The 11,262-nt window shown below is 55.3% G+C and overlaps 1 protein-coding gene across 5 annotated transcripts in view; it reads left to right on the top strand.

Moving 5' to 3' along the window:
* TBC1D14 (TBC1 domain family, member 14) overlaps positions 1–11,262 on the top strand; it is a 110,543-nt gene that overhangs the window by 98,532 nt on the left and 749 nt on the right. For 4 of the 5 annotated variants that reach the window (XM_010854532.1, XM_010854531.1, XM_010854534.1 and 1 more), the window contains 2 exons: positions 5,690–5,948; positions 9,419–11,256. In XM_010854532.1, the coding sequence (XP_010852834.1) occupies positions 5,690–5,948; positions 9,419–9,484 (325 nt within the window). In that variant the 3' untranslated portion in view covers positions 9,485–11,256. Of the gene's footprint in view, positions 1–5,689; positions 5,949–7,017; positions 7,183–9,418; positions 11,257–11,262 lie in introns of those variants that run through there. The other variant, XM_010854533.1, reaches the window with a different exon arrangement.

Raw genomic sequence — 11,262 nt, 5'->3', positions numbered from 1 at the left:
CGTGGGGACACATGTTTACATACGTCATGCGGGAAATGGGGACACACGTTTACATACATCACGGGGGACGTGGGGACACATGGTTTACATACATCACAGGGGACGTGGGGACACACGGTTTACATACATCACGGGGGACGTGGGGACACACGTTTCCATACATCACGGGGGACGTAGGGACACACGGTTTATATACGTCACGGGGGACGTGGGGACACACCGTTTGTCTTCGTTGTCTTTTATGTGCCTTTAGCCCCTTTGTTAGTTTAGCAATATAGAAGGACATTTCTTTTGTAATTAGTTGAGTTGGTACCTAAAGCTGTCATTTAAAAAGTAGTTTTATTTAGTTGCCAGAGCTGGGTCTTCACTGCTGCACGGGCTTTCCTCTGCTTGTGGCAGGTGGGCTTACTCCCTTGTGCCCTGTGTGGGCTCTCGTGGTGGTGGTGGTGGTGCAGACTACAGGCTCCAGGCCACAAGGGCTTCAGTAGTTGTCACTCCTAGGCTCAGTGGTTGCGGTTTCCGGGCTGTTGGCACAGGCTCAGCAGTTCTGATGAACTCTCAGAACTGTTACTCTCTTACTTAGTTCTTAGTTACTCAATTGCTTAGTTACTTCCAGGCATGGTCTTCCCATGGCACTGATCGAACCTGTCTCTCCTGCATTGGCCACCGAGCCCCCAGAGCAGCCCTGAAGCTGTCCTTTTTTGATACCCAGTGCAGTAACGTGCAGTCGTACTGGGGAGCACAGGACGCCTGTCCTGCGGGTGAGAAGTCCTGGGGCTCCCGCTTCCTGTGCGGGAAGTGCACCACAGTCCTGGGAGGGCCGGGGAGCCTTCCCTTTCTGTCCTGCCTTCCTCATGCTCATCCTGCTTGGAGCTCATCCTGCTTGGAGAAGGATGATGCTCAGGGCTCCCTGTGGGGAGCAGGTGGGAAGCCCTGAGGCGAGGGGGGGGGCGGGGGAGGGCCACGTGCACGCAGCAGCCCCCTCATCCACGTGCTCTGACGGCGGGTGCTGGGCTACGGGCCACGCTGGGCTCACCTCGGCCCTGCGGTAGCCGAGTGGCTGTCCACCCGCACCTGATAAGCTCTTCCGATAGTAAGCGTGAGAGCATTGTTTCCGAGTCCTGTTCACTCACTGGTTTTGACTCTGAGCCGCTGAAGATACAGGGAAGCGTTTGACAGCTGCTGCTGATGAACAGTTTTCCAGTGAAAGGGGAGGTGGGAGGGGAGGCAGGAAGTCTGGGGACCCTGGAGCTGTCTGAACGCCACGCTCTAGGGGAGGATGGGAGGGGAACACTTCCTCGGAGGCAGGAGGCTGGCAGGCAGGGACCCTGGACTCTTGGGTGGGGCACAGATGGCCCCGGGCAGGAGCCCAGGGGCAGGGAGCTGGCTGCTGGAAGGCCTCCTGGGTCTCGAGGCTCAGAGTAGGGAGGGCGGCTAGGGTTCCATCCCCGTTTGATGGCTGTCGTGAGACGGACATGTGAGGGGCCGTGTGAGCAGCTGATGGGAGAGGCCCAGCCCAGCCCAGGCGTAAGAAGCAGCCTTCCCGGGAGGGCCATCTAAGGCCGAGCAGTGGTGAGGAGACATGTTGTCAGGGGAAAACTTCTACATGCTTTTCTTTAAAAGGCACGTTTTATTTAAGATACAGTAAGATTCGAGGCCTTAACGCTTCCGTTTCAGTACCTGAAGATAGTAAATGGTACTGTGTATCAGACAGTCTATAGTTTCCACATGAACGACAAGCTTGGTGATCAGGTCTCTGTCTTGTTTTGACTTTGCAGCAGCATTTGACATTCTTCACTCTGTGATTCCAGAATATTTCCTTTATCTGGCACTATCTATACACAAACTGTCACCAGCCCCAGAGCCCTCCTGTGAACTTCAAATTGATTCACGTATCCACCTGGATGTCCCGTGACTTGAGCTCGGGTCCGAGCCAGAGGTCCCACAGCTCCACGCATGGAGTTGCCCTCAGACCCGTCCGCCGCGTTGCCCGTGAGGTGCGTCTGCGTCCGCTCTGCTTCGGGCTGCCCCCTCTGCTGCAGTCCGGTGCCGACCCGCCTGGTGGGTCCAGTGGCCGCGCCGGCAAGGCCTGCGTTCCCCTGCAAGAGCTCAGCACAGTGGACGGGCCCCTCCCCGGCTCAGCGCCTTCACTCGTTTTCCATCTCATGCAGAAGGAAGCCTGCAGGCCTTGCGGCAGCATGTAGGGTCCACACGCTGGGCCCCGGTCCCCGAAGGCATCCTCACGGGTTCTCCCTTTGGCCGTTACGGCTTCGAGCGCAGTGGCTCCTGGCCCGTCAGCAGACGCACTGGGTTCCTCTGCCTCCGAGCTGAGCTGGGTGCTCCACGTGCGCTCTATCTGGGGCTTCCTCCTCCAGGCTTTGCGGAAGTGTCGCTTTTCAGTCACACGCTCTCCCTGACCGTCCTGTTCACACACCCAGACTGCCGGTCCCTGCCTCCCACCCTGCTTTTTATTTGAATCCACATCTGACATTCTTTGTGCTTCATTCAGCGTTTCTACCCACGAGGGCAGGGAAAGCTGTCTGTTCTGCTGGATTCTGCGTATTCTCACCACAAAGAACAGTGGCTGGCGTAGAGCAGGCTTTAAAAGCCGTTTATGATGTGCGGCTTAAAATCAGCAGGGCTCAGATCTCAAGAGCTGCTCATGGAGTGATGGGGGTGGTCTGCAGGATCGAGCAGGAGGGCATCACAAGCCTTCAGCAAGGCGTTGCTTTGCGGGGGTGGCGGGGAGGACTCGGCTTGGCTAGTTCATCCTGAGTTCAATGTGAGTTTTTGCACTTTGAACAGTTTCTGCACCACAAATGCTACCTGCAAATAATCTGTATTTGCCAACTCAGCAAGGCAGGTGGTTGCTAACAGCTTGACTGGTGAATTCTTGTGAATTTAAAAAAAATGTAAATTGAGGGACCTCCCCAGTGGTCCAGTGGTCAAGGCTTTGCGATTCCAATGCAGAGGGCTCAGGTTTGATCGCTGGTTGGGGAGCTAAGCTCCCACACGCCATGTGGCCAAAAAATAAAGTTTTGAAAAAAAAAAGTATCTATTAAAAAATGTTAGTTGAAGAGGATTAGGTTGATCATACTTCTGAGTTCATGGTAAACTAGTCACTATTTCATTTAAGTCGTTTGTAGTTACTCTTTTTATCCCATCCTCATTCTGTTCCATAGACAATACTTCTAATGTGTTTAAAATGTATTTATTTTTGGATACATTTTTAAAACAACGTAACAGTAAGTATCAGGGGAACTACTGCTCCCTGCCGTGAGGGTGGCACTCTTGATCACTGGGACATCAGCTTCACAGTGGATCCGAAGCAGTTTACAAAGACCACGCACAAACCTGAACTGAAGAATATTGTGTTAGAGAAAGTTCTTCTGTTGTTTCTCTCTTTGCCTGTAGCCACTCAATTTTATCAGTGTTCTTTTGCCCTTAAGACTACTCTGTTTTTAAGATGTAAAGGTGTGATTTTTCGCTTGTGAATCGGCAGGTAAATGGTATTGGGGATTAGGTCACTTGCTTTTCATTTTTTAAAAATAAAATGTCCTCTACAGTTGAGAATGTTCAGATTGGGACTCAAAACAAAGATCTCTTAGCGCTCTCTCAAACTGTGTTCTAGACCAAGTGATGAGGTGGCTTTCTGTTTTTTGAGACAGTAGGAAGCGCAGGCAGAGGCCTGTTGTGGCTTTAAAGGTAAGGGGGTCTTCCCTCGCCTGTGCCCGAGGGCTCATGGCCCACGCTGGGCTCCAGGCCACAGGTGCAGGGTCTAGTTCTTTAGGAGCTGCAGTGGTTTTTCTCAGACCTCTGTGTCCCTCTTCGAGCATCTGATTTGAAATCTAACCTCTCTTGAATCTCTGTGTTTAAAGCACTGACAAGGGGTGGCCCTGAACGTGTATTGCTCAGTCGTGTCCGACGCTTTGCGACCCCGTGGACTGCAGCACCTCAGGCTGCCCTGTCCATCACCAACTCCCGGAGCTTGCTCAAACTCATGTCCTTTGAGTCGGTGATGCCATCCAATCATCTCATCCTGTCCCCTTCTCCTCCTACCTTCAGTCTTTCCCAGCATCAGGGTCTTTTCCAGTGAGTCAGTTCTTCTCATCAGGTGGCCAAAGTATTGGAGCCTCAGCAACAGTCCTTCCAATGAATATTCAGGTTTGATTTCCTTTAGGATTGACCGGTTGGATCTCCTTGGAGTCCGTGGGACTCTCAAGAGTCTTCTCCAGCACCGCAGTTCAAAAGCATCAATTCTTTGGCACTCAAGCCGCCTTTGTGGTCCAGCTCTCACATCCATACATGACTGCTGGAAAAACCATAGCTTTGACTAGACGGAGCTTTGTCGGCAAAGTAACGAGCATTATGGGGTCTTCGTTAGCTTGCTGGGTTGAATGCACTGCCTTCAAGCATGCCTGTTCCCCAGGTCCTAGAGGAAAGGCTGTGTTGGGGGCAGAGCACCCTTCCAGGGGTGAGGGTGGAGTTCACACCCTGAAGGTCTCGGCAGGCAGAGAGCCTTGCAACTTGTGAGCAGACTTGCCAGCGTGGTGTAGACCCCACTGCAGGAGAGTCTTGCTGTAAAGGCTGGGTGACAGGACCTCCTGACCAAGGCGGTCTGCAGCCTGAGCGCAGCACCTGAGTTCAAGTGCCTTCACGGCCCTTGCGTGTCTCTTGGAGTCAGCGTGGGCACTCAGGGAATACTGCAGCCTGTGGAAAAGTGATTTCCCAGGAGCAGTGAGGACTATCTGGTGGGAGGGCAGTGAGACCCGCTCCCTGACACCTGTGACATCCCGGAGTGGCCTGGGGGCTTGTGGACACAGGTGTGTCACACAGATGCCAGATGCTGGGCCCGATGTAGGGGGGGGATGGGAGCTCCCTGCCTGGGGGCAGCATCTGTTGGGAGGGTGGGGGCGGACAGCGCGTCCTCAGAGCACTGGGGTCGAGGGAGCCCAGGTGGGTGGCGCATCCGTCTGGGTGTGGGGTCAGGAGATGCCCCGGATTCGGCCCCGGGGCGGCGGGAGGACTGGGCTCCACACAGTCAGCCTGGACTCACCTACCTGTTGACATGCTCTGGTCACCCGAGACTGTGTGTTTGGTGGTTTGAATTGCGATTGTCAACAGTTTTTTAAGGGAATGCATAGCTGTGTCTCACTTACTGTTTTCACCTGATAGTTTTAAATATGAGATCAGTTTCCTGTGATCCACCGTCAGATTTACTTGAAAACTGTACCCTGTTCCTTTTGTGGCCCCTGCCGGGAGGAACGTGTGCAGCACTCCTCAGACACCAGGTGCGTGCGCGTCGATTCAGTTATACGTTTCCGTTTGCAGTTTTTATTTCCCACCAAGCGAAGCTCTGCCTGCCTTATTGATTTAACGTCTAGCGCCTGCCTCAGAGTGATAATGAGCACAGAGTAGGTTCGTGATAAACGCATTGCATGCAGTACGGTGTCTAATTCGGAAGCTGTGTGTTGTTTGAGATTCTTTGTGAAAGCTGATCATGCTGTTTTAGAAAATGTTTGAATTGACCTTCAGCGTGAATGCAGGCCAGAGCCCTTCCACCAGCTCCCCCCACTCCCAGGACTTGAAGTGTGAAAGGGCCTAAGCTCAGGAGCGCCAGCGAGGATCGGCCCTGAGCCAGGGTTCCGTCGTGGAACCTCTGGGACCTGACGCCCCCTCTCTCCCCCAGGATCTTCACTCTCTACAGCAAGTCCCTGCCCCTCGACCTGGCCTGCCGGGTCTGGGACGTGTTCTGCCGAGATGGGGAGGAGTTCCTGTTCCGCACGGCCCTGGGCCTCCTTAGGCTGTTCCAGGACGTCCTGACCAGGATGGACTTCATTCACGTGGCGCAGTTCCTCACGCGGCTGCCGGAGGACCTGCCCGCCGAGGAGTTCTTTGCTTCCATTGCCAGCATTCAGATGCAAAGTCGAAACAAGAAGTGGGCTCAGGTGAGTGGGCTTTTGTTCCCTGTCCCGTCTGGTTGAGGAAGCGGGTTATGTGGAGCGCCCTGTGAGGAACCAGCCCTCTAGAAGGTGCCCTGGATTTGGGGCCTGGCTCTGCCACAGAGTCTTAGACAGTCGTTTCCTCTTTGAGCGAAGGAGCTGGAGAAGAAAAATCTCCCCACCCTTCCTACAGGGGCTTCCCAGGGGGCTCGGATGGTAAAGAACCTGCCTACAATTCAGGAGATGAAGGTTTGATCCCTGGGTGGGAGGATCCCCTAGAGAAGAGAAGGGCAACCTGCTTCAGCGTTCTTGCCTGGAGTATTCCCATGGACACAGGAGCCTGGGGGTCCAGTCCCCGGGGTCGCAGAGAGTCAGGCACGACCGGGCGACTAAACAGCAGTGGCAGCACAGAGCCCTCCGCCTGGTGACAGCGTTTTGTAAACCAAGCTTCCCCCCTGTTTTTAAATCCCAGAGACAGAGAGCCAAGGGGGCTGACCTGTCGCCATCGCACCGACAGAGGAGGAGGCCCAGAGACGGGCCGTGTGTCCTCAGTGTGGGAGGGGAGGGGCAGGGAGGGCTCCCCGGACGTGTTGCTGGGGCTCCGGCAGCTGCCCTCAGGGCCGTCCGGCGACCGCATGGGAGCGCGTCCTCCCGGGCTCCCCGCTTCCCCTCTGGACTTCGCTCCTAGGCCTGGTTCCTAGTCTTTATCCTATGAAAGGGAACTAGAACACCCGGCCGCAGGAGCTGTGTGTGCTCAGTCCGCCTGAGCAGCAAGTCTGGGGGAGGCTTGTCCTTGCCATACAGTGCTTGTTCCTGATTTACAGGTTTTTTTATTAGTGGAAGATTTAAAGTACATTCAAAATAGAAGAAGAGAGAATAGCCAATCCCCGTGAGCCTGTCAGGTATCCCATCAGCTTTCAGATTTCTGTTTTCAGACATCAGCAGTAGCTTTGTCGTTTGCTTGAATCAAGATCTGGATAAGGCCTACACGTTGTAATTGGATGACAGTCTTTTGCGTCTTCTTACAGTGCACAGGGTGACCCTCCCTTTCCACTTCTCCCTCCCCTTTACTTAGTGAAGAAACGAGGCCACGTCCAGTAGCAGTTGTCACAGTGCGGATTTTGCTCCTTCTGTCCCTGTGGTGTTCATCGTGGTCCTTCTGCTCTCTTTCCTGTAAATTGACAGACCTGGAGGCTCGAGGAGGTTCCCAGTTTTTATGTTTGGCCAGATTACTTCACAGGTGATTTGACTGTCTCTCTCTGATCTTAGTTAGCGGCCTGTTTATTTTTGTTTCACAGCTTTAATAATTTACAGTACCATCAACTTCAGCCCTTTTAGAGTACACAGTTTATTACCCAGAGAGGGTCCCCTCTACCCTGGGCCCTGCGGTCTGCCCCCGACCTGGTCCTCTGTCGCCTGCTGTGACGCTCTCTGGCTGGTGGCCTGCCTTCCTGCCGGGTCTTTAGGGAACGAGCACAGCTGCTGTGGGCCCTTGGGTAACACTGTGAAACGCTCCCCTGGTTTTACCAGCCAGAGGGCGGGGGCACTGCTCTCTGCTTAGCTAAGCGCTATGAGTTACAGTTCTGAACTAAATGCATTCAGTTTATGAAAAGGGGTGAAGTGCTGACCCATGCGACAGAACGGGTGCACCTTCAGAGCATGGCGCTAAGTGAGAAAGCCAGACTGCAGAGCACGCACTGCGAGGCCCCGTTCCCGTGCAGTTTCAGAAGGGAGCTGTAGAGATGGGACGTGGTGCGTGGGGGGCAGGGGCTACCTGTGCGCCTGTGAAAATGCCCTGAAATTGGCTGTGCTGAGGGCCGCATGTTATCTGTGAGTATATTAAAAGCCACCAAATTGAACACACAAAGTGGGTGAATTTTACTTATGGTGTATGAGTTATGTCTCAGTAAGCTGTTAAAAAAACACAAACCTCAGCTCCTATGTGAGCAGGACCGGCTATATAATTATCAGGGATCTGGTGAGAGGGAAGAAGAGCCTTTCTCTGATTAAGAAATAAATAGGCAACACGCGATGAAGGTATGGGGCCTCGTGTTCAGAATCAGTGTCAAGGGTTTGAGGATGGAGACTGCAGAGCGCTGGGCTGGGCAGGGCCTCTGAGTGGGGTCCCCACTGGACTGCGCAGGTGCATGCCCACCTGTGTGTGAGCGTGCTCTGGAGTCTCCCGGGACTCGGCCCCTTCCACTCACGCTCTGAAGTAGGTGCAGAGAGCCAGGGCCCTTCCTGATGACCGTGCCCGTCACTCAGAGCCCTCGCTGCTTTGGCTGTCCGTCTCGCACAGCTGTGGTCTGCTGACCTCCCTGTGTGTTTCACTAGTCCGCCCCCGCTCCTGTCCACACACCGGCAGAAACATGCACAGATGGACGGGCCGAGTCCAGATCTGCCATTCTGCTTCTTGCGTTTCAGGTGAACATTACCAGTTAGGACCGGGTCACAGGTTATCCGAGAGTAGGCGCCCCTGATAGTGGGTGTGATGGGAGTTGGCCTGGCAGTGGGTTCCAGGTGCCACGGGAATTGTGGTTTGTGCCCGTTTCTCTAAATACGGTGCTTAAGGGTAAGATCCTGCTGTGCTTTAGCAAACAGTTAAGTGGTTGTGTTTGGCTGGCCGTCTCACTCAGGAAGAGAAGGGGGCTTCTATCTGCCGTTAGCCCTTCTGTGCCGTGTATTTGAAACCCTCATACCCCCTGTAATTTGTACTTCGCCTAAAGAGGTCCAGTGCTGGGCCCAAGGAGGTTCAGGAACTGGTGCTCTGGAGATCCCCTTGGTTCCGAAATAAGACCCATGTAAGTGTGGATCCGTGTGAGTGGTGTGGCCTTTAGCGGGTCGCTCGTGTGAGTGTCTACCGCTCCCTGCCTTCCACGCTGTGCGGGTTACACGGCTGCTCTGTGGGAGGTGCCTGGCGGTGCTCTGCGTGGCTGCAGCACTTGGGCCCGTCCTGTCCCTGCTGTTGTTAAGCGATCACAGTGGGATGTCATGCTTTTAAAAATGAAGGTGTTAACTTAGAGCTCCGAGCAGCGAGGAGGAGGGAGCTAATCACCCTGGGGATGTGTGGAGAGGCCTGGCCGGGAGCTGGTGTCTTGTGGGCCTTCGAAGGATTGGTCATTCCCTGGTGAGGAGAAAGGGACGGGGCAGAGGGACCAGCAGCGTGGGAAGGCGCAAGGGCATGTGAGCCTTCTGGAGGCAGGGCCTGGCTCCGCTGGTGGGGAGCGCGGGGGGCTGGAGCCAGACTGGAAAGGGCAGAGCCCAGGAGCCCGGCCTTGACTTCAGCGGCTGGTGCTCGGAGGGAAGTCCCTGGGCTAACGTTCTAGCCCAGAGAGGGTGTGACCTGGATTCCGCGGTAGAAAGATGAGTCTGCAGGAATGTGGAAGGTGGACCAGAGGAGTGGCCACCAGGGAGGACGTGAGGACCTGTGTCCGTGTGTCGCCAGTCGCCCACCTGTGTCTCCCTGTGATTCCCAGGTGCTGACCGCCTTGCAGAAGGACAGCAGGGAAATGGAGAAAGGAAGCCCATCTCTGCGGCATTGACGAGGCAGGTGGACTCGTGATCAGCTGGGAAGCAGGCTCCACGTGGCACCTGTGTGGCTTCAGGCGGATGCCCTGGCAGCTCCGGAGGAGAGGGGCTGTTTCCACGTTTGATCCCTAATGCTGGAGTTGGCCTTAAACACAATACAACAAACAAACAAACACTTTTAAAGAATTAAACCAAGGCTAAGCCTTAAGAAGCTCAGTGGAATGACGACCATGGCCAACCACTACATATTCTGCATGGTTTAAAAATAGGGCAGTGGCTAATTCCCTCCCCTCATTTCAGCAAAAGTTGATTAAATTGTAATGCTTTTATGTCAACTACCGGAAAGTACATTACAATTTTTCATTAGCCAAGTTGCATGAGAAATGTTACTTGGGAGACCTCAGAGGTGGCATTGGCCCATATCTACATATTTTAGTCCAAAAGGGACTGCTGATTTTAGTTGCCGAGGTAATCCTTCCAGAGCCGCAGGTCGTGTTTTTAAAGCCCGCCTACCAAAGACAGCAGGACAGGAAGACGGGCTCTCAGAGGACAGCCACTGGTGCGCGTGGTCTCCCCGGAGCACACACGATCTGACCTTCAGGCTGACCTTTTACCACGTTGCCTTGACAAAATTCCAGCACCGGGGCTGACAGTGCACGCTCAGGTTCCGGGGGCTGCCCCGCTGTCCCAGAGCCCGCAGCCCCGTTTGTCCAGCAGTGGTGGCTCACCCAGACCCTGCGGTAGCAGAGACGGGCGTTAGAGCAGAGCCAGCCTCTCTGAGCCGGGCGAGGGGAGGCAAGACGCCCCGCCCCTGGCCGCCCGCTGGTTCCCCGGAGACTGGGCCAGCCCGCGTGGGGTGGGGCGCTCCTCCTGTCCCTGCAGGGCAGGTGTGGTCCCTGGGGCGGTGACCCTGACACGGTGGACTCAGTGGATGGCTGTGGGGACCGGGGCGAGCAGGACGCGTCCAGTTAGCTTGTCAGGAATTCTCAGCATCCCCCCCCCCACTTCATTAGCCACCTTTTTGTCCCAGCTTTTCTTGATGCATTTGGCGAACTTTGCATTAAGAGCTTTGGTTATCTGAATTCAGAGACGTGAAGACCGTCGTCACAGAGAAGTCCAAAGGACAGGCCCGTCCACATGGACACGGCTCCCACGCGCGCACGCGCCGGTCTCTGGGGGAGAGAGGGCCCGTGGGCACCTGCCGCCCAGCCGCCCTTCGCAGCCATACGCCCGCCCCCGGGGTGGAGCCTGACCACGGCGTTACTTTTATAGGTTTTTCTCCACCTGCCTTGCCCGCTGATGACACTTCAGGTACAAAGCAGGCTGCCCAGCCGCTGGCCGTCCTCACGCCCTCCACCCCGGCTCTGTCCCACGTGTCCTTTCCCCCTCGTGTTCCTGGCTGAGCTCCCTGGGGAGCTTGCAGAGCATCCCCCACCACTTCCTGCCTCAGCCTTGAAGCACTGACCCGCCTGACCCCTTGGAGGAGGCCTTCTGTCTCTGCCGAGCGCTGAGGCAGCCGGTCCCGGACTCCTCAAGAGGCTGAGCGTAACCGGGCCAAAAACGGGCCGCCGGCCCCGTCACGCCCTTCCTCGTGGACGTACCTGGTCTCGTCCCATGACGTGGGCTTTCTGTTTGTGAAAGATGTGTATATTTTCTTACTGTACATAAAGACATTCCCAGAGTGGTGACAGAAGGCGCCGCAGCCAGGCCGCGGGCAGTTGCTGAGAATGCGTTTGTGCACCTCCACATGCCATCAGCCCCGCCCCGCCCTTGACGTGGCTGGCGGGTGGGT

This window comes from Bison bison, unplaced genomic scaffold (genome assembly GCF_000754665.1).
Source record: "Bison bison bison isolate TAMUID 2011002044 unplaced genomic scaffold, Bison_UMD1.0 scf7180017864342, whole genome shotgun sequence".
In the NCBI taxonomy this organism is placed as follows: domain Eukaryota; kingdom Metazoa; phylum Chordata; class Mammalia; order Artiodactyla; family Bovidae; genus Bison; species Bison bison.
The sequence above is the reverse complement of the archived record's forward strand: the minus strand, read 5'-3'. Positions and strand labels throughout refer to the sequence as shown.